Raw genomic sequence first — 23,615 nt, forward strand, 5'->3', positions numbered from 1 at the left:
CAGAAAGTCAAGTGAGGAACAACACAATACATGTCTTGTCTCAAACGACATCAGGAATTGAGACCATATTTTAAAGACAAACACACTGAAGCTGTAGTCAGATAAAAGTTCCCAAAATCTCTTAGTTACTTAAGTTTCTTCACTGGGCAGAAAATCAATGAAATCTACATTCTTAATTGCTAAGCACTTAACATTGCAATTCTTAAGTAGCTAAAATATATGAACCACTCCTCTCCTATATAAAGTGGGAACTTCTTCAACACCCCAAAATTGTGCCTCGTTGCCTGTTACTGCAGGGCTTAGTTTTTGAGCCAAGTTGGTTCCAATCAACTCAGTGAGAAAGAGGTTCCTGCTGAGCAATGCCTGTGGGATGAGCCTGTCCACTTGCACTCAGCTCTCTCTTCTGCACCCTAATCCAGAGGGATCACAGCAGGGGAGAGAAGCAAGACAAGGATGAGGAGAGTATGTCCATGGCATTCTTCTGTGTAAACCTATTTTAAAGTCCTACTGTAGGGATTAAAAAATCCAATTAAGGTATAAAAAAAAATCTAGGTATTTAAAACGACAAAACAAAATTTGTTATTGTTAGCATTTAATAGTATTCACATTGCATAGCCTAGCAGCACTGTCCCCTTTTAGTGCAGTATCCTCTTAGATTGCTCAGCCAGGCTTGTTGCCATCAAGAGACATACAAAACTCAATATCCAAACCACCTTCTTTCTTCCAGTCAGTCAGATATCCATCTACTTGCAGCTGCCAAGTGCGCTGGTTTTTAATTTTTTTTTTCTGTGACCTTCTGTCCTCAGATCTCAGCCCATCACCCTGGGCAAGACTAACCCAGGCACGTGGGTGCCCTGTCCCCAGCAGGGGAGTGTTTCTGCCATCCAACTCTTGACCTCCTGCAGCTCTAACCTGCAAATGATGGCTGCCAAACCAGGGACTTCTGAGGGTGTGGTTTGTGTCTGTGCAGCCCCAGCCCCACCTTTGTCTCCAAACAGTTGCTCCATAAGGAGCACCACCTTTTCTCAGGCCAGCTCCAGGACAAGAGGCTGCACTGGCTTTGCTGAGCAGCCTGTTGAGCCCTCCCTCACCTGCAAAATCCTGCCCAGACCAAGTGCTCTCAGGATTGCTCACATTTTTTTCAGAGGATGTAGAGATTGGCCTCCAGCAGGTGTTTGTACACCAAAAAAAGAATGAATAATGAGAGAAGTCCTAAATCTGCTCTGCCAGGAAAAAAAATGGTGTTTTTCAGCAACAGATGCAAATTTTTTATTCTAGAGACATCTATAGCAGGGCAGTAATCTCTCTCACTCAGACCTGAAGGCAGAATGTCTCATACTCCTGCAAGATGGGTAAGAAGATGATAAACAGGGAAGGGAAGCAGACTTTGCTTAAAGCCATTAAGCCTCTCTAGAAAGCAGGCTGGGCTGTGAGGAGACTGAAGACATTAACTGTCATTTCATATGAAAATTATATGTACTCAGCAGCTTAATAATAATCTAGTAGGTTGCAGTGATTTACATAAAAAGAAGTCAAAAGAGGGGAACCCCTGTTCCCTAGCAAGCAGATGTGGTACCTCCAAAGAAAGCATGGGGGAGCTTGATGGCTCCAGGTACTCAGGGAAGGAAGTGGAGAGGGGAAGATGAATGCCTTGGAGTACTCCACATGGATGGAGATTTCCTCTGCAGAGAGTGGGACATGAGGGGAAGGGGGTGGTGGGGAAAGAGGGTCCAAGCTCTTGTCCAAGTCCTTGTCCAGGCCCTGAGGCACAACACAGATGTGTTGTTGCTATGTCGTCCTATTTTAGGTCTTTCCTGGTGACTTGGGTAGGTGAGTTGAGTCTGTACACCATTACCAGTGGTACGTATCCATGTCTACCTGGAGTGGAAAGGGCAGAGCAGCATGTCGGGGGGTGGCCGATTGCAGAGAGACATGAAGTAAAGCAGGAGAAGGGGTCACTTTTCCCCCTCATGGTGCCTACATGGATACTGCAGTGTTGTGGCAGGAGGGACACCCCAACACCACGGGGTGCTGCAACCCCTGCCAAAAGCTGGCTGGACTGGGAGGGGTGCCACAGATCGCAGTCCTGCTCCTGTTCCCTGCTGTGCTGCAGGACCAGACAATATCCCAATGCAATCGTCTCAGGCACCACAAAACCTTGGGTGAACTCCAGCTATCTATTTCAGCCTCATCAGGCAAAGCTGTGACAGACATATTCATATCCCCTTACACTAATTTTTGTGGCAATCTGTCAGGCTTCTCCTGCCCTGATTATTCATGAGGCAATAATTCAGATACCCCACAGACACTGAGTGAGCTGTGCAGACCTTCTAAAAAGGCTTTTCATTTTCTCTTAGAAGCTTTTAAAATAACCTTAGATGGACTACAGACTCGTCATTTATTTTATGATTTATTTAAGTAATTATGAAGCATTCTGGTATAATGTGGGGGTGGGAGGGAATCCCCCAATCCCACCAGCAGGAATATTGGAAGATAAAAGCTCTGGTGTTTCCAAAGAGCAAGAAATAACTGTGATATTTCTTGATGTCGCTGTATTTGCTAATTAGACTAGAAAGGAGCTTATGTTTAATTAATGTGATTCTTTTTAAGATTGTCCACAAAATTTATATTTGCACTTAATCTTCTCCTTCTTGCTATTGCTTGCTGTCTTGCTTTTGTTTCAGTGATTCCTGATGTTTCATAAGCACTTTACCTGTCAAGCCACAGGCAGCTGCTTATCCTCACAGACCTTCCTATTTCAGGATGGCCAGCAGCTAATTCTGCAGGCTAGTGTATCCTTGATTTGAAAGGCAAATACCACTTCAAGGTATCAAAGCCACAAATCAGTCACCTGAATTTTCTTCTGCATCATTAAAAAAAATTACAGCTGTCACATTTTTACTTGCTGGTAGTCAACATTGCTCATTCATTTGCAACTTTAACTTACCTCATCCGAGAGAAAGAGCTTTTAAGGAAGCAGCAACCCCTCCTCCTCTCCCTGCAAAGCTGCTCCTGGTAATTGGGATTTTGAAAACAAACAAGGATCTTTCAGTTGTGGCTTAAGTCTTCTTCAGTACCATTGCAACTCTTTTTTGACCTTCTAAACACTTCTTGCACATGCTCCTCCTTCCACTCCCAAACTGAAATTATTGCAACAATTCAGCAAAGTGTTGCAGCCAGAAGATTTTCAAGCAAGCAGGGTGGCTACCACGGACAATTATAAGCATTCAGACTTGGGAAGTCAACTTAATGATCACAAAAACTGCTAGCAGTGAGGCTTTGAGACAGCTGGGAAGGAAATTATCACTAATATGACTATTGTTGCTCAAGACTGGCACTGGACACCCCTTGTTTTGGCTGGGGCACCAGAGACCCATTAGACAACAGTACTTTTCAGTTACTGCCTATCTTGGCAAGTGAATTTTCATAATGATGACCCACAGGTGGACATTTTGACACTGGTCCTACCTGATATGGGATAACTCAACTGGCTGTTATTTGGGAGCTTAGGGAGTTTGTTCTCATCCAACAGCTGAATTAAACTTCCTAGAAAGCTGGCCATGAGGCAGCAGGATGGGATGTGAGGGGCTTATCGCTTGACAGAGCTAACCAGGAAGGCTTCTAGGGATCCCAGATGGTGCTCTTTAACAAACAAGCCTCAGAAAACCTCGGCAAAGGAAACTGAACAGGAATGAGCCAGTTCAGCGATGGGATAACTAGTCAGAGCAGTTCTGGGGCTTCCAGAGGAAACATGTGGCCAAACAGATGGTCTCAGAAGTAGCTCAAGAGGCTTCCATCACTTGGAAGTGCCCGAATTCTGGGCTGCATTTACTTCTCAGTGTTAGCCACCAGTTTTACAAAAAGCCCTGGTTTTATTGGTCTTGGTGTGTAATGCAGATGAGACATAAGCTTGGATTAACACTGGACATGTCATATTTTTGGTATTATGTTTAGCTGGCTGGTTTTCACTCCCATGAATGACCGAAAACAACAAGCCATATGGCCTCAGAGAAACTAAGATGGGTCCCACTGTTTGTGTGAGCAGCTGCTTCACAGAGTTCAGTGATGGAACTCAGAAACCTTCCCATCGCCTGATCCAGTGCTCAAAGGGGTTTGTGGAGTACACCATAGTATTTAGCTTTGCCATGATATATTTCATATAAAGAAGCATTCTTATTTCCTTATGAATGAAGGAGGAGTTTGGGGGCGTCTCTCCCCCAGTTAAATGAACCTGGGAAGTACCATCATACAAAACCATCATGAAGCATTCAAACATCTTGTAAATACCGAGGGTTTTATTTCCACTTCACATGGTCTTCAACAGACTCTTTAACAAGACCAGTTACAATTTAGTATGCCCAGAGATCTCCATGGTTTTCCCAAAATGAAGGAAGTTCTCAGTAAACGCTGTACATAGCCAGTTGACCTGCTAACAATAAATTAAAAACTCTTTTTGTATAGCCAATGCAAGAATACCAACAATAAAAGTACAGTACAGGTAAATTCACAACAATATTACAGTGAAACGGATTGACTCACATTTATGTGATGGTACAGTAGCAGTATGTACATGCACTAAAGTGCGAGGACCCAGAGGCATGCAAGTCAAGTATTGTAGGTGTATTTTACAGCTAACTCCATAAGACTTTCTGAGGCATTCTTTTTTTTTTACACTTTTTCTTGTGTTTACCTGTATTCCCCTCCATCTCAGTTAATACAAGTCTAGTGAACGAGCTTAATGGCTTTCTTCACTACTTAAAAGTATTGCTTCAGACAGTTGAAGCATCTTTAAGAACCTTACTTTTAAAAACTGATAACACTGACATTAAAATAGAATAAAATTAACTTAAGACCCTAGTTTTACATGAAATTAAAAAAAAAACCAACCCAAAAAACCCAAAACCAAAATCGAAAACATAACAGTGCAAATATAACCAAAAGGCAGTCAGTATTTGGAGAGAGCGCGAGCACATATTCAAATTCCCTTAAAACTTAATTTACATTTTATTTTAAATCTTACTTTATATCATTTTTACCCTTTTTTTTTTTTTTGTTAATATACTGTATGTAGAAAAGATGGAGACAAAAATAGTTTTCTCAGCTATGAAAAAAATTAAGTTATTACAGGCACATTAACTGTTTCATTCCAGAAACACCTCTGTTTCCCAGGTCAGACATTCAGCAGCTGTGTCTGAGAACAATCTTTGACCTCTCCAAGCTGACCTCTCTCCTTCGCGGCAGAGACGGCTGGCGGGCGACCTGGCGGAGGCGAGTCGCAGCCCCCCTATTCCTGTGTGGAGTCAAGCCAGCTCGCCTCCCTGGCTGGGGGTCTCTGCCGGCGGCTCCTTGCTTCCGCTCTCCTCTGAGGAAATCAGGTCTCCGGTGGACTGCGACTGTGAGGCAGTAGGGGAATGTGAAGCCCATCGTGATGGTGGGCGCCGGTTCGCTGGTCTCTCTGGCCGGGAGAAGCAGGGTTGGAGGGACGGGGCTAGTGCAGAACAAGGTAGTTCCTTGGCAGCCAAGAGAGCAAAACAGCGGTTAGTGACTTGCAATTAGAGACCATCTGAATGCACAAAGAATTAAAAAAAAGAAATTCAAACTAAAGCTAAGCCTCTGTCATGTCGTGGGACAAAAGCAAGCAGCAAACATCGAACATCGGCTGTGTGTAGGCTCCAGGTATCTGCATGTATGTTGGTGATTTATGGAACAGGTAAGGAGGGAATGAAAGAAAGAGGTCTGGGATGAGCCGGAGTAGCTGACAAACCTCCATTTGCTAATTCTCCTTGTGCTAGAAAGAGAAGAGCTGTAAAGCACATTTGCATGATAATTCAGGAAAATCCACTATTCATCACATTGCTCTAAGTGCTGACCTAGCAAAAAAGGGCCAGGTTTGGCATTTGCAAGTGGGATCAAAATCAACTACTGACTCCTTTTGTCTGCTTCAGAGTTCAGACTGACATGCGGGAAAGACTTCTTAGCAGCTGAATAATGACTACGGGAGTAGTTATGATCTCCAGCTGGATTAAAGATGAGTCTTACCTAGAGATTTCATCTTCTGGAACATCATTTCTTACTGTCAGCTGCTGAAACCTGAATTACAGGATTCAGTGGTACTCTAAGTTAGAGATGACATCCACAGAAATGGAAGAAAACAGAAATTTTATTCCTCCCCCAACTTTCCATTGTTCAGGCTTGGTTAGTCTGCCTTTGTGATTAGAAACAATCTGCACTTGTGATTTTTCACCTTGGTACTAAGTTGGTAATTGCCTCTAATACTTATGGACTTTGCTCATAGCACAGCTAGGCTTCCTGCCTCGCTTTAAACGCTCCTTACATCAAGATGAGTGACTGCAGGAGCAAGTCTGTCTTGTAGGGCCAAAGTCAAACTTCTAAATTTCACTGCATACTTTGTAATTTAGAAAAGCAAATCAGAGGAGTTTGTCAACCTATAGAAATGTGTACACTGAGGAGCAGTCACTGGAGAGGACAGGAGAATTCAATAAAAACCAGTCTCAAAATCAGAATGCAAACTCGTGATAAATGAAGAAAGAGACCAGAAATGATACAATGTAAAGGAAAAGCTCTGGCGTGGTAAGGCACAGGGAAACCAAGGCAGCAGTAGAACGATACAGTAGGAAGGAAACGATTGAGTGTGCTCTTTCACATGGAGAAGGAGAAACGTGACTAGGGATGGAGAATACTGGAGTAGGTAACATGATGTGATTGGCAGTGAACAAACAAGGTGATATGCCAATGAACCTCTCCGTTGCAGTGGAAGGACCAGACAAGAATGTTACATGACAGAAAGATCAATTTTGAAGACACAGAGCTGAGGTACGGGAAATGGAGCTTGTGCAGGTGCGTGTTTTGGAGAGAGTGCATCATCCGAGTTGGGGAAGCCTCTGTGAAGGGTGAAACTCGGTGCCTTTGGGCAATACACAGCCAACAGGGTGATCTACAGTCGCGCATCACAGCTCAAGGCAGAGCTGCGCTCATCTGCCTTTGGCACTCGCAGACAGCCAGACCAGCAAGCCATTGCAGAAGCTGGTCAGGGGGCTACGGAGCCTCGGCCTGCACTGTTGCCCCTCTGCATCCTCGCCCCCTGCCCCATCTCTGCACTGTACACTTCACAACGACCCTTGCTAAAACAACAGTAAGGCTGAAATATAAATTGGTGCTAACATAAGAAGATTGACACCGTGTCCTTACTTCACCTTATCCCATTGCGCCTGGGGCAACATATGGTCTGTGAAAGCTGCCACTAGACTCAGATTTGTTAAGAGAAATCCATATGCACAGCAACACTCACAGGCAGCACAACATGGTGAATTGAGGCTATGAGATTTGCAGGTTTTGTCTTAGCCTCTTTCTAAACAGGGCCTTAAAATGATATCTTTATAGTGCTACTTGCGTCTGGCTGCTTTATCCTAGTGTCACAGCAGTAAATGAGAATCAGAATGGCAAAACCAAAATTTATTTCCGCTGCTGCCTTCCTCTCCAGCACACCCACAGATGTTGGTCAGCTTTTACCAAATGGCAGGGTTAAGCTTGTCTTATCTGTGATGTACACATGCTCAGCACAATGCAGGCGATAGATGTTGCTCCAGGGCCAACAACTGACTGGCAGCATAATCTTATAGCATGCTGGCTGCTGAGTCAGTTGCCCCCACCTGCAGCGTGGCTTCCTCGGCATGTGCTAACTAAATCCAGCCATGACAAGGAAACTTCCCAGAATGGTTTGTGAAACCCCATCCTCATTTACCACATGTAGCTGCCATCGCTAGAAATGTTTAAAAAAAAATTAATATTCTGTGAGCAATTTAGTTTGGTGGTTGCTTGGGGGCACGGGTGGACAGGCAGCACTTCTTAGCCCAGACATTGAAAATGGGAAAGATGATTTCAGCTTTAGTTTCTAGCTATTTCCTAAGCCATGCTGTCAGCCACCGTGGCTATGCCTATATTAATAAACAAATAAAACAGTTTTCTGGCTCTGAGGTAGAGTGGATGGTCACAGCTCATGTTTGCACAGCTTCTTCCCTCCCTCTGCTGCAGCAACCCCAGCCAGTGGCCAAAACTGGGCTGGGAACAGCTTAATGAGCAAAGGTGACCGTCAGCCACGGGCTGGTGCTGGAGCCGACCCCCAGCCCTCTCCACCTGCTGCTGTAGCCATGGCCAGAGGGAACACACTCTAGGGCAGCCAGAAGCCCTGCACAGTGCTGTGTCTTTGTCAAAAAAAAAAAAAAAAAAAAAAAAAAGTTTGTTACAAATCTGAATCCCTCCCCAACGTTTTTGCATACCTTTATGTAGGTCTTAAATTTTGCCAATTTTTTAAAGTTTAACAAAAAACCTCAACAGCACAAATTCTGACTTAAGTGTGACCTCTTCATAGCCCGTGCTGCTGCAGGAGACAGCAGGTGGGCTCCTATCCTGAGTGCTTCCTAACCGTCGCATACGAAGGACCCCGCAGGGATGTTGGGTGCACACCGATACCTCTGGAGTCATGTACTTCCCTTTGTTAACCCACACGTACAAAAATGACCGCTTTCGGAAGGCTCTGGAAACAAGGTAGAAAGGACTTACAGCAGTGAGGCAGGCAGGGTTAGAGTCCCCAGGGGGCAGTTAATAAGACAGTTTGGTTCTGGACAGAACAGACAGAAAAGAAAAAGAAAGCAAGTAGGTTGGAAAGAACTGTTTTAATCAATTATTTTTTTGAAGTGAAGATTTCATGTCAGCAAGGAAGAAGTCTCCGGATGTTACTACCCATTCAGATCATGTTACCGCTGTTATCACAGGGAAACTAATAATCAAAAATAAAAGATAAGCCACTAGCAGAAAAAGATTTATAAAGGAAAGAAGCAAACAAACAAACCTTTTACAATCCTAGCACAGTCTCAGAAGTGGATATAGCATTAAACAAACCAAACATTTCTACTCAGCAGAGAAAGACATCGGTTATCCTTTGCCAACCTTGATTAGGGCTAGGGAAAAACCACATTACTATGAAAGAAGAATAAAGCTCTTTTTTTTTCCCTTTGTTTGAGTTCAAGAGAGAATTTCTGCTTAGGAAATATTTAACAAGCGAAAAAGTGACTGATATTTTGTGTTGCTCATGCTTATGTTGCTTAGGTTTCATGAAAGCCCTTTGCCTCATCCTTCTCCCTTGTTCCTATTTAACAGCGACGCTGGACGGGAGACTCAAATGAAAACAAAAGCCCTTTAATTCTGACAACACTTTCCCCTCTTTTTAACGTTGGCCCTCCCATGCTGAATGGTTCAGTGGCAAGTGTTGTGGCAATTGCTCTGCCCTGGCGAGCAGAGGACGCAGCAGCTGCCCTCTCCTCCGTGGGTCTGTGTGGACGGTCCTTTCACAGTGCTGTCTCCAGAAATGAGTCTGACCCCCAGCCCAGGACTGTTGTGTAACCTCTGTGATTTACACCCTTGCTAGTCATAGAAGAAAAATGTTCATACAGCTCTTACGTTGTTAGTTATGTAATGCTATCTGCACTTTTAATAGCAATATTTATAAATCCCAAGTAAGATAGTGGTTTAGTGAATTAGCAGGGTAAGACACTAGTAGACTGCACTGGGTGAATATGAATTTGCTTATAAGCAGCTCTGGGTGAGTTAGAAAATACAAAGTTATTACTACTCTGTTCGCATATACACTCACATGCACGTATACATTTTTACGTAAATTTTAAAACATATATATTAACTAAATTTCATATTTGCAGCAGGAATATAAAAGGAAATTACGTAACCAAACCACTCAGAAGTTCAAATTAAAGAAGAGCCACCAACAGGTGCTCTGTGCAAGTCTAAAAGTCATTAATATACCATGCCATGACTGCAGAAACAAGAAGGCGTTTGGTGGTAAGGTCACTTGTCTTGGCCAGAAACCAACAGGTGAGGGGAAAGCAGAACAGGGATCTACGGGAGGTTGGCACGGCCTGCCTCCTTCAAGATCATAATTCACTAACTGCTGCGTCTGGCTTTGTACAAAATGTGCTAAGTAGAATTTGTACAAAGTGTAATTTCTGTGGTCAGTGTAATCCATAAATAACCCAAGGCATCTGCAGGGTCTAAACTTATTCGCGGTTTTGTTTTCAGCAGCGAACCCATGCTCCATTAAGTACCTCTTGCAAAGCATCACCTCACCTAGGAAAAGCTAAGTTCATGTAAATAACCAGCACCTTCCTTTTCAATGCACATTCCTGAGAAATGACAGGACCACCCAAAGATCATAAACTGTACATCTAGACAACAGTCATAACAACTGAGTAAGAGTTGCAAGGAAAAACAAGTCTTAGCTCTGAGGCTCGGAACTCAAAAAATCAGGCAAAAGGTACTGAGAATTCACAAAGAGGAGCAATTTTTCTCCCAGGTTGATGGTCAATGAGTTTTTGCTAAACAGCATTGACCCAAATCTCTCCGTGCATCAAACTCAGGTACTGAGTATTGTATTTTGCTAACAGCAATTTGTGGTGATGTGGGATGACATCAGTTTACTTATACTTGAAATCTGCTGAGACATTTAAAAGATGCAGGAGGAAATCAAGAGTTTCCAGGTATGCCTTGAAGGCAAAGCTAAGTCGAACCTGTAAGAGTACAACACACTTTCTAATAAGGACTGGTAGTGCATTCCCAATATTTCAACTATTTTCAAACTAGGGACAAAATACAGAGATAACTAGAAAGAGGCAAATAAATGAGGCTGCTTTCCACTTTTATTCACTCTGAGTTTTGTGCACAAAGCCCACTTTCATTCACCATTACTTATAACGTGCATGTGGTTTCTTTTTTATACGTACAAACTTCCCTTATTTATATCTGTTTAAATTGCATATAGGGAATATATCCTCAGCTTTGGATCCTCTGTTAGGCAAAGAAGATCATGTCCTCTGAGAAGTACCTAAAAATAGGAACCGATTGTCTATTGAGAACCACCCACTAGTGCAAGGCAAACTGCAGACCAAAAGTTTCAGTGCTCAGGTTCCCACAAATCCTTCAAGCCAAATGTTGAGTTAGAAAATGGGGTTTGAACCTTCCCTTGAGGCTACCTGAGGCAGAAGTGGCAGGAGTCAGCTGAGCGGGGCCAAGGTGGGATGACTGGGGTGCACAGGGGTCAAGGAGGAGCTGCTGCCCTGCGACCGGGGCCCACCAAAACATCAGGATGCTAAAGGGGCAGCACAGGGCAGAGAGGATGACAGGCTCCTGCCCCTGCCCTGGGGAGTATCACCGACCAGCAGGACACATGTCATTTCAGTGCTGTACCAGAAAGGCAACACACACTGGTAAGATCTGGGCATAATTCAGCTTCTCCAGGCCTCCTCAGGGCAACACTCTCATGTGCACAAAGGTTCACCAGAAACAGGAGGCTTGGACACTGATAACTGAAAGCTTTTTTCCATCATGACACTCTCTTTTTTGTTGATTGCTCTAGCACATTACTGTACCTGAGACTCTGACCCCCAATACTTGCTGAGACAGATGGTGACTGTTACCCTGTTGACAGCAAAATATCAATAAAGACTTCTTAAACACTAAATAGGTATGTGTTTAGACTAGTTGATTATATTTTTTTTTCTTTTTCTTATTTTGTGAGGCAGCAACAGTCAACACCAAATGTCATGCCATTTAATCACATTCACAGACCTGAGCCAAACTTAATCAGATACATCCAGAAAAGATATGCCGAAGGCCCTGAAGTTTTGGTTCAGGGTATTGTTGAGACTGTTTTTCACACAAACTTGTTAACACCCATTCTTGTGTAGGAGAAAGAGTCTACCTTTCCATCCAGCATGAAAGAGAAATTTACTCAAACCTAGAGTCCCTAGAGCACCTGTAACATGTGGTGTGTTTTGTGACAGAAAACCCTTATCCCAGTCATTCAGGGGAGAACCATTTTTATCCTGTAAAGGCATCTTTATCCTGTAAAGGATAAAGCTCTTCCGATGCTTTCAAGCCCGATAAGCTGTCAGGATAGAAACTCAATTCTTTAATGAGTTCTTCAGTGACTAATCCAATAGCTTCATGACTGGGACTCGCTGGTGGTACCATGACAGGACTAGGATATTCATTGTAAATACTCACTAGGACTGCAAGAGATCTCATAATGCATTTGTTCAAAGAAGAGTGCATTTAGCTATAGGAGGAAAAACAAACAAACTCATTACCTCTATGGACCCTGGATCTACTTTGACAATTTCTCCTGTGCTGTTGTCATTGCTAAGATTTGGTGGGCTGTGTGAAGGTAGCCTTCTCTCTTCCTTTAAGGCATGCTCCAAAAGTTTCTTATTCAAGATCCTGGCAGCATTTTCTGTAAGTGTGTACCCTGGAGGAGCAGATAAGTCCTGCCTGATACTTGTCACCTCAGTCCCTTCTTCCTTTTGTGTCTCTGTCCCCAACCGGAGAGGACTGGGTGATCTGCCACGGGCATTTGTACATGGCTCCTGCACTGGGCCCAGTTCCGGTCTGGGTTCTGCTGACCTGGACCGGCTGCTAGACCTGGGGCATTTTTGGAAGGTCTCATGAAAGATGGGGCTATGGTCAATAATGTTGAACAGACTGGAGAGGCCATCGTTGATAGTGGTGTGGACAGGACTCTCCCTTGTAGTGGTTGATCTAGCCCAAGCGGACTCACTGAATCCTTTCTGAGGTGTGCCAGGCAAAGTCCGGTTATTTGGCTGGTCTGATTTGGGAAGGATTTTTCTTTGCAACTTTGGAGAGCCATATTTGGGGGAGCAGCATGTGCGTTCAAACTTAGCCTGGACCTTTTCAATGACGGGGGTCACTTGCCTGCTTCTTAGGCTTCTGGATGGTGAAGAGACAGGCGTGGACCCCCCCTTTGGTGTCAGACACTTGTGTGGACTGCTGGTGATACTGCGCAGGGTTTCTGTCTGCAAGCCAACACTGATCGTCTGGGTAGTCTGTGTCCCTGTCGTTCTCATACCATTGGTTTGACACGCGGTGTCCTTAAACTGAGGCTCTGTTGAATTAGAGTTAGAGCGTATTGCGTTTCGGACAGAGAAAGCGACCTCCTTCATATCATCACTCATGTTTTTGGACATCTCCAAGCTGTGCAAGGGTGAGGCAAAGCCCACAGTAGTGCAAATAGGACGTTCAATGGGATGAAGACCACTCTCCAGAAAATCCTTATGATGTTTGGCCAGGTCACAAGACCATCTTCCAAACATATCCGAGGAAGCACCTTTTGTCTCAGCAACATTCCCCATAGCTTTGGTCACAGAAAACAGGAAGTCCGGCTCAACCTGGTTTTTCCCTTCGCTGCCAGCTATCACCGAGTTATCAAACCTACGGACAACTGGTGGGCTGTGAAACACCCGAACTCCCATTTTTTCAGTTACACCGTGACTCCTCGTTGGCTGCTTCTGGCAGTGCTCCGGGCTGGTCATGGTGTTAGTTGTCATAGTGACACTGGTGGTGAGGTACCATGATGATGCCTGGAAGGGATCTGAAGCAGGATCATTCCCAGATTTCCCAATTTCTGTCCTTTCTGCCCAGCCTTCTGCAGGCTTCTCGGTGGCCCCACCATGGTTCCTCGTGTTACTGTAATCCCAGTTTTTGTTGAACTCCTCGATGTATTTCAGATCATCAGGCGACAGGGGAGGGGTTATGTCATCTTTGCTGCTGGATGAAGGCAAGTTTTTTTCTGGTAGAAATGGAGAAATATCCATGAGGCGCTGAAATTCTGACATGGAAGAAACGGACATCGCCCTGGAGAGGGGAACACGAGAGAGTCACTCACAGGCTTGGAAACTCTCACAGAGCAACTTATTTTCAGCAGCAAACTCAGGAAACCCGACTTTCACTATCTGCTTATATATAAAACCACTGAAGCCCTCTCCTTCATTAAAGTTCCCTTTTATTATCTTTAAAATAGCTGTGCATTCCTGATGTGTCATTAAAAGTACCAAATGGTTTATTAATGGCTCTTAATCTACTGCTGTCTCATGGATTACTGCTTGCAAAATATCTGAAATATGGAGCAGTAGGATGCATTTCAGAAATATACTATTCACAGAAAATGAGTGTTTACGACAAATACAAGGCACACTTTTCAAAGCAAGCATGGAGTACTTCTGACTTGCTGGGAAATGGGCAAGTCCACCCCCACTCCTGAGATTGCCCAGGCTGCACAGCTGGTGCACAGCGATGGGGAACATCCAGACTAGATGCTGTAACATTGAACCAGCTTGGTGAGTTGAGCTCGTGCTAAGATTCAACCGAAGGGAATTGCTATGTGATAATGCTGGATTCTTGGCTTTCCTGCATTTTGCTAGTTTGTACAAATCACAAGTGTTCAGCTGAGTTGTCCTACTGGTTTGTTTTAAGAAAAAGTCAAACAAGAAGCTTTCTGAATGGGACTACTTAAAAATGCAAATGAGTATAGTTATCAGAGTCAGCTCAATGAGGTAACTCAAGCTTGGTGACGATTCAGCAAGCAGTGAGTTTTAGATATCAGTGGTCCGGAGGATACAGTAAAATCACACTGTGAATTTTTAATCAAAAGCACTAGTTGCAGTTAGGGTACACCTACGTGAGGGAGTTAGGTGAGATCAGGAGTGCAGTTTTGAAGTGGATCTCCTATTCATATGCTCTGGTTTGCATCAGGGGGCAATCTCAGAAAGCATTGGCTGGGTTCCTTTGGGATGAAAGTGAGCTGGAAGATGCTCTCCAGAAGCACAACTGATGCACTCTAGGGCTAGGTGGGTATTCAACCCATGGGATCAGACCAGAACTAGTCCAAAGCAAAATATCCTTGACATGCAGGGGCACGTCAGGTCCTCAGCACTAATTGTTTTCCTCTGTATAACCATGTCTACAGTCCGCACTACTTGCTAAGGCAGGCGTAGCCTTCAATGTAAGCTGCAGCTTCATGCGCTTCCATTCAGTTTGATCTTTGTGCACCACAGCTGAACGTGGCCTAAGTTAATCAGAGTAGAACAGAAACACACTGAGACAGATTAATCCCTGGGTAAATCCATTAATCTGGCTTGCTTAGGAGGCAGAATGGCTATGCCCCAGGTCTGTGGTTTGGGTGCCAGAGACCTATAGCTCTGGCAGCTGAATATTTGCTGGGTTTTTCCCTGTAAATTTTACTCACCTTTGAAGATTTCCTTTGTGTGTTTCTTCCTCCTGAATTAAAACAGAAACAAACAGCATAAATTATTTCTGAACCTGTTGGTGGCATTAGCTTGCGGGCATTTTGTCATTCACTTCCTGTTAGTTGCACCAGGTATGTTTGTCTCTAAAAAGTGGCTGATTTTCTCTCTGATAAGGAATATTAACTTGACAGTGGGAATATTCTTCCCTTTCTACATAGACGGCAGAATGGGCAATCCCATCAGGACAACAGAATGCACAGGGAAAGCCTGAATGCCAAATCTGAATAACCTTGAACTTTTATAGTCCTGCACAATCACAAATAGAAGTAAGCTGTAAATGGCTTTTTTCCATGTCTACAATATATTGGTTTGGACTATGTATTTGTGAGTGAATTTGTTCTGTGGAGGCAATCTGCTTTATACCAGAGACCTAGCTGTGCTGAAATAAGGGATAAACTGGGGTCCTCTGACATAAGATTTCATTAGATGTTCTCCAGAAACCAACAAATGGCACCAGTTGAAACTCATTAAGCTAGCTATGTTGAATGTGTGGGAAGACTATTACTTGTTTCATAAGGGGAATACCTACAGCTTGCTAACGGCATTAAGATGTTTTTATGGCAATTATTTCCCTGTGACAATTCCCATAATGAATTGGGTTTTTTAAGAGATACTTCTGAGGCAATTGCTCTACAGTTATTATTTTAACTGTTTGCTTAGATTTCTAATAAACTATAGGCAATACAAAATATGATCAGGAAAAAAAGAGTATTATTACTTTTTATTCAACCTCAAGAAATCAAGATCATTACCAACACAGAAGTGTATTTCAAATTGTGACTATTCAAAAAGAGCACCGCTTAACTCAGCAAACACCTTTCTGGTATTTATCCAGAGTCAGGGGGAAAAAATGGGAGCAAACTGATCCTCCTTGCATTCACTCTGGTGTAAGTCTGGAATAATCTTGGAGGAGTTACTGCAGAGAAAATCTGATCTAACAGAATGGAGTATCAGGCTGAAGACTGGATTGACTTCTACTGCAGTTAGTACCACAGAGAAAATACAGTGGAGAGGAAGTCAGCAGGCTGCAGTTGCCTCTGTGCATCCTCATTTAAGCTATTCATTAAACTCCAATCAGCCTCACTTGAGCAAACCTCTGAGGGGAAATGACTTTGCTCAAGTTTCTCTAAAGCATGTTTTGAAGGAAAGAAGCTATGCAAATATCACCTCCAAGGACCAAATTTTGCTGCCAACACTTTTGTTAATGGTGATAATATATGGAAAACAGAAAAGGGAAGAGAGATCTCCCTTCTTAAATATCACACTGAATTTGAAGGAAAGAAAACAGCAATCAAAATTAAACACAAAACAGATCCCTGAAACTGGTACCAATATTCTTCACTGAGCATTTCGACATGTACGAAATAAAAGCTAAGAAATAATAAATATGGGATCCCACACTGCCATCCATACATTTATGGCACTGAGGGAGGAAAATCTAACTGGAACATACATGTACCTACAGCTACTTAAAGTGTGAGAAGAGTGGTCACATTTCTTGCCTCTTTTAATATTTTTTTCTCTTCTTCCTCTCAAGGAACTTGATTTGCCAATCCTTTAGCTGAGTAACAATGTTATACGTCTCAAAGAAATGCTTGGGACAAATTTTCACAGGCATACACATCCAAGTCAAGGCACACCAGTGAATCTGGTCCTGCAAGGAGCTTGAGATTTGACCTGTTGACAAACTCTTTTCCAGAGTGGTCAAATTTTCAAGCCAGAGTGCACAGATACATCTTTGGCTGGCAAGCTTCTACTTCCCAATTTGCTCAACCAGTATTTACGTGCTCAGAGCACAAGCTGAATGTCTAACCCATGTGCACAAATCTGAATTTTCAGGCAAGAAGGAAGTTCTCAGAACTTGCATCAAGCAACTTGCTGCCTGCTTGGTAATTTTATCTTCTGGCAGTCTCCAAATGCTTCTTGTTCTGTAACAGCCACTAACATCCAAGGAACAATAGAAAATAAAGGAGATGATATTAGCATTTTGAAGTTGTAATGTGTTTTTAATTTCACAGGAACTATTAAAGTGTATAGTTGTGGTTAGTGTGAACATTCTCAATGCCACTAATATCATATGCCAGTTCACAGGCTACTTTGTACTAGCATGTGGGGATGGGGATCCCGGGTTTCATTCAGCAACAATATAAAGAAAACTGAAAACCTGGAACTTGTGAAAGTAAGCCTGTGGTGGTGCTGATTTTAGCAGGACAGAGACTACATTCACTATGGCCCAATGGCATCTCTTAGGATTCTGTTTTACATCTTTATAGCTTTATGGTGTGATCTCAGGGTAGATACTTTGCTGACGAAGAATAACTTTATTTTTCTAACATCTCATCTCACTTACTCATGCTAATCTATTTAGAAGACAACCACAATGGAACAACCAGAAGTGCCTCTCTACAGCACTTACTGATTTGCTAACAAAATATAGCCCATGTTTCTTCATATATATGTATCTACTTACAACTGAAAGAGATTTAAGACCTTCTAAACCAGTATGTTGCGTCAAATACAGTTATCATACATAATACGAATGGCCACAAGGTGAAGTAATCTTTGGGATCTTTAGGCCAGCTCCCAGTTTCTCAGGTGACTGACACTGGTCTAATCAGCTCATAACAAGGAACAAAATCTTGTCCATACAAAATTCACTACTGGGTAACTCTAAGCAGTGCCTGTGACACAATACCTCACTTCCTACAGCAGGGATGCTGTACATATTCTGACATAAGAGACAACACGCTGGCTTGATAAAAGGTAGAAGAGCACATACTTCCGTTAGTCCAGTCAAGAATTTCTCCCGCTCCAGCTGCCGAGACCGATGCTCATCAGATTCGTCGGGGGAATCAAGAGACAGCGACTCCAGAAAGAGGTTTTCTGTGGCACTGCACCGATCGCTCTCCTTCAGCTTAGACAGTGACCGATCATCAAACTGAATGGCATCTGAATCAGAGTAGGATCTTGACCCCATCGGACGAGGCATATGAAGGTTCCCCTGGGTCGTAAATGGATGAAGGTTACTCTCCTTCTGGTCACACAGAAAACCACCTCCTCTTCGTGGGCTCACTTCTTTCTGAAGCTGGAAATGAGGTAAATTAAAAGGAACAGCAATTACTTATGTAGTGTATGGCATTCTGCAGAACTCATCCTACCCCAGGAACAAGGCACCTGTGCCCTGGGAAGGCACCATGAGATCACCACCTGGCTCCAGGGATGCTGGCTTTGCTGTACTGGTCCTTCTGCAAAGGGAGATGGCAGTAGGACTTTGATGCTATTACTCACGGGATTTTGAGTGATTAAATGTGTATATGTATAGTTTTGCTTGTTTACAGATTTATCTATACGTATATCTATACGTATTGCCAGTCAGAGAGGGACCTGGGGGTGTTGATTGACAGCTGGCTGAACATGAGCCAGCAGTGTGCCCAGGTGGCCAAGAAGGCCAACGGTATCCTGGCTTGTATCAGAAATAGCGTGGCCAGCAGGGACAGGGAAGTGATCCTGCCCCTGTACTCGGCACTGGTGAGGCCGCACCTCGATTACTGTGTTCAGTTTTGGGCCCCTCACTACAAAAAGGACATTGAATTACTCGAGCGTGTCCAGAGAAGGGCAACGAAGCTGGTGAAGGGTCTGGAGCACATGTCGTACGAGGAGCGGCTGAGGGAACTGGGGTTGTTTAGTCTGGAGAAGAGGAGGCTGAGGGGAGACCTCATCGCCCTCTACAGCTACCTGAAAGGAGGTTGCAGAGAGCTGGGGATGAGTCTCTTTAACCAAGTAATAAGCGATAGGACAAGAGGGAATGGCCTCAAATTGCACCAGGGAAGGCTTAGACTGGATATTAGGAAGCATTTCTTTACAGAACGGGTTGTTAGGCGTTGGAATGGGCTGCCCAGGGAGGTGGTGGATTCCCCATCCCTGGAGGTGTTTAAGAGTAGGGTCGACACAGCACTGAGGGATATGGTGTAGTTGAGAACTGTCAGTGTTAGGTTAATGGTTGGACTGGATGATCTTCAAGGTCTTTTCCAACCTAGACGATTCTGTGATTCTGTGATATACACACTGTGTGTATATATACACAAAAAAATGCATTTGTCTGTAATCTGATTTTTAAGGAAACAAAACAACACTGACTGTTATTTAAAATAGGATATGAGATCCTAAAGCAATACAAGTAGAAGCTTAAGAAAGGGTGAATGACTTGAGAGTCTCATTGAAACAAATACATTCTTCTTCTGGTCAGCAATACAAAGGTTGCACTTTAGTGTACATCACTTGTTTCCAGAGGTGGAAAATTCCGCTTAACAAAAGACAAAAGCTTCTGTTTTATAGATGGTCTAGCCCTAATGCATGGCTAGAAAGTTGACTATTTGTACAGAACAGCATTGTCAAGGGGATGAATTAGGCATTGAAAGCATGTTTGAAGAAAATACATGTTTATAGAAGAGCCATGAAAGCTATTAACTACACTTTGCAAAAGCTGGGTGAAGAGAGGGTGAACCACTAGTGAAATTGCCAATCTTAAAATTAGATTATGTGATCAACTTCTCTTTTAGTTGTAAATACAACAGGATAGATGAAGTAAGTGATAGTTTCAAACATGATGAATGACAGCAGGAATCTGGTAAGTAACTCATGTTTTGCTAGAGCAGTGTGCTAAGATTAATGCCAATAACCTGGAAATGCAAGTTAACTCCCTAGGACCCTGGAGACTGAGGACCTACAAAACATATTATTTTAATCTTGTTGCATGTGTTTGGAAAAATAAACAGACATTGTATTGCCTAATGCAGATCAAAACATTTTAGGCCCAAATGATTAAATTTGCACTTGGGTGAAGTCAGTGAGATTTTTGCTTGATTCAGGTCTACAAAAAGGGGAATGCATCTTCAGTGTTTTGCTCATGATATACAAAATCTGAAACAGTTTTATTAAAAGAAGCTAATTTAAGGTATTATATAAAGGTAGGGGCTGGAAGGTATATCTCAAGAGATCCTGGTGTCCATTCCCCAGCAGATGGGCAAGACCCAAAACAAGGAGAAATGGTATTCACATGTTTTCTGTATACACAGTTATAATGGCAAGCCCTTCCACATTTTCAGAGATCCTATAAAGGATAATGATCTGGGAACCTTTAAGAGAAAACAGTACAGATACTGGCTCACTCTCTGAATCTTGGACAGCTGACAGGAGAATTAAAGTGAGAAGTACTGGCCTAACTTTTCAGGTGACTAATGATTTTGAGTCCTGAGGTGTTTATACCTTTAAACACACAACTTTTCATACAGTGATTTTGTGGATTTTAATATTTGCCAGTGTGTTCTGTGTACAATTAGTTTTAGAAGCACAGTGGAGGGAGATTCTCTAAGGGAAAACAAAGTGACAGTGTACTTAAAAAAACCACAACTTTGAGCTCTGAAAAAAGTAGGTCATCATGTTTTTTATATCCGAGCAGTATTCCCATAACCATCCAGAGTAAAGTATTTTATATATTTTATACATTGGTGTGAGCTTCCCCCTTATCATACATGTATTATTCAGGAGCTGTGTGAAAGCAGACAGGCATAAAGCATTAGTATTAAATTTGGCACACATGTTTCTGCTATCTCTTAGACTCTGTTTTTCAAAAATATCCACTGGTGTAGTCTCCTCATCCTCTACGTATCTCCATACATGGAATACACACAGAACCCTGGGGAGAAAGACTTCAGAGATATATTAATTGTTTCCATATAAAGCAGGGCATGACTGCAATCTGAGAGGACATTCAACTAAAAGCCTGCAAATATTTGGAAGCTTCCTGTCACACAGGGAAATGTTTGATTATAAGCAAAGATGGAGTTATGAAGTTTTGCAGGCAGGTAGTCAAGATTTCAAATGCTATTTCTGATCATCCAGTTGTCTGAAATTATCTTGATGATATAATATTTTTTATTTCCCTTATCTATTGCTAATGCTGTGTACAACTGTGTCATACAGTAAATATGTAGTTGAAACCTAGACGTTTAAGAATAGTAACAAAAGAAATCAGCTCCAGGACTAGTTAAGAGCTATATTGTAGGCTCTCTCAAGACAACACTGAGAGGTTATGTCAGGTTTAAAGAGAATTAAAGGCTAGGTAACATTAATAGGGACTTCTCTGTTGCTTCCTTCAATGTGCCCCATTCCCAGGGAATAGAAAAAGCAGTCTTTAACCAGCTTAAGTCCCTCAAGCTATTGAGGATACACTGAAGAGATAATATTAAAAAATACAGTTCATAGGGACAGCAGCATAAACATCCAAAGAGGTACCCATGACCCTCTGAAGAAAAGTTTGTGTCCACATCCTTAGTGGACACAATATTGGGAAATTTTCTGTGGGTTATTTAATTTCCATCATGCATGAAGAATCCACAGGAGGCAGTTTGACCACTGAAACTCAACAGTTAGAAACAAGCCCAGTCAAGCCATGGAGAACTTGGCATCTTCTGCACTGAACCCTGGAAACCAGGTAATTTGGATGAAGAGCTCTGCTACAAGCCTTCCTAGCTCATAGGCATTGGTTGTTTTATCTTAGGAGATGTACTAGTGGGCTGAATTATAAGGGCTAGCTCAACAAGCTGCATGAAGTATACATAAAAACGCTCAGATAAATGGGAGATTAAAAAATCCAGAATGCAATGTATTGATATTTTTAAATTTAGAAGCTCAAAAAAAATTCCAGAATATAATTTATTTACATTTTTAAATTTAGAAGCTCAAAAATCACCTTTTTTTGTCTGTAAAACCTTCATATTGGTCACTGCCCACTCAGACCTACACTTTTAGCAGTGATTTTAGAAATATTCATAGAGTACAGGATTTTCCAAAATGTTTCTCTGTGGGTTTAACAGCCATAGCTTAAACTGAGGTTTAGTCTTGCACTCATAATATTTACAGCCTGGTATCTTTTCTTCAGCTTCTTGTTGCGGCTCAGGCATGGGAACATGAGACACAGATAACGAACCCTTTTCAAAAACTGGTCATGAAGTTACGCCAGGCTTTCATCAACTTAACCTGTGAAGCTACTTCGTGCTTCATTCAAGCACAGTGCTCCCTAGAGAGCATGCACAAATCTGGTGCTGTTCCATTTCTGATGTCCTAAGGACAGAAGGTATTCAGTTAATTGAGGACCCACAATTTCAGTTGTTTTTCTTACTTTTCCTGGAATGCATGACTCAGAGCTGAACAATGTTCAGTCAAAAACTGTGTATTAACTCTCCCTCGTTAAACTCTTTAAATTTTGTGTGGGTTCCAGCCAGATAATAAATTCATTAGGTATAATTTGTCTCTAATACTAAGCAGATGAAAGTACAGATAGGCAGAAAAAACAAGGGCACAGGTATGCAGTTATCAGATTTGCAAATGATAGCAGAGGTGTGCACATAATTCATGGGATAAGGTCAGAAGTGTCTTCTGAATATCTAGCATTGATAGCTGTTTCTTTGTTATCAGTCAGGGCTCTTCATGTTAACACCTGGGTTCCTTTCCTAGAGAAAAAGATTTCAGCTGAGGTGAAATAGTCACAGCATCTGCATCTTTGGTGGCTAACTCACAGATGTACAGACTTTTTTGGCAGGAAGCTGTATATCAAACCTTGAATAACCCTGCATGTGGGATTAAGTGTTTTAGCACAAAGAGATGCACAAAAGCTTTCAAACAGAATGAATCGATGTGACCATGCCTGTCTGGGGTAATTGAAATGAGGCAGGAAATGGCCTTTAACCTGGAGTTGATTTCTCATAAGAGGTCTTTTATAGGGATTACGAGCATTTTCCTTTCACTCCCTTGTGTACGTAAATTGTTTTGTAGCATGAGAAACACTGATGTAGCCAAGGAACCAAAATTGTTCCCGGGCTGCTTCTTAATACAGTCTTGACCTTGGCCTGAGTGTAGTAATGGTGCAATGCCTCATGCTTGCAGCCAGCCATTGCTTACCCCAAGATAACTCCTTACCTGCTCTATCCGCCTGAGCAGCTCCTTCTTTTGACGTTCCCATTCTCGTCGGTCTCTATCAAGCCTGTCCAGGAGCTCCACCTTTTCCCGGTTCCAGTTCTTCTCACTGTGCTGGATTTGCCAGCGGAGGTCCATCACCACACCGTGACTCTCAGCCAGAAGCTTTTTGTGCTCTTCTCTTTCCCTTTTAAAAGCTCCCTTTGCATCAGAAGTGAGGCCTGTTTCTCCTGAGATGTTCTCACTCTTCCCTTCCAGCTGGCATTAGAGTAAAACATTAGTAGGACATTAAACTTGCTGTGGTAAAAACCTATGTCTGACAATGAATTGAGTTCAAGACCTAACTCCACAAAGCTAATGGCAAAATTATGGCAATTCTTAGATATCAGGATCTCAATAAATGATCAAATATGTTCAACATGGGAAAAGGTTTTTAAAAAAAAAGTGAAAACC

General features: G+C 42.6%; 1 protein-coding gene across 8 annotated transcripts in view; it reads right to left on the reverse strand.

The window, feature by feature from the left end:
• Positions 1 to 4,275: 4,275 nt before the first annotated feature.
• MTCL1 (microtubule crosslinking factor 1) overlaps positions 4,276 to 23,615 on the reverse strand; it is a 111,693-nt gene continuing 92,353 nt past the window's right edge. For 7 of the 8 annotated variants that reach the window (XM_074878441.1, XM_074878482.1, XM_074878456.1 and 4 more), the window contains 5 exons: positions 23,166 to 23,420; positions 17,968 to 18,273; positions 15,128 to 15,159; positions 12,177 to 13,737; positions 4,276 to 5,510 (listed from right to left, as the gene is read on the reverse strand). In XM_074878441.1, coding sequence (XP_074734542.1) covers positions 5,301 to 5,510; positions 12,177 to 13,737; positions 15,128 to 15,159; positions 17,968 to 18,273; positions 23,166 to 23,420 — 2,364 coding nt within the window. In that variant the 3' untranslated portion in view covers positions 4,276 to 5,300. Of the gene's footprint in view, positions 5,511 to 8,580; positions 8,639 to 12,176; positions 13,738 to 15,127; positions 15,160 to 17,967; positions 18,274 to 23,165; positions 23,421 to 23,615 lie in introns of all 8 variants that reach the window. The other variant, XM_074878499.1, reaches the window with a different exon arrangement.

This window comes from Strix uralensis, chromosome 1, assembly GCF_047716275.1.
Source record: "Strix uralensis isolate ZFMK-TIS-50842 chromosome 1, bStrUra1, whole genome shotgun sequence".
Classification (NCBI taxonomy): domain Eukaryota; kingdom Metazoa; phylum Chordata; class Aves; order Strigiformes; family Strigidae; genus Strix; species Strix uralensis.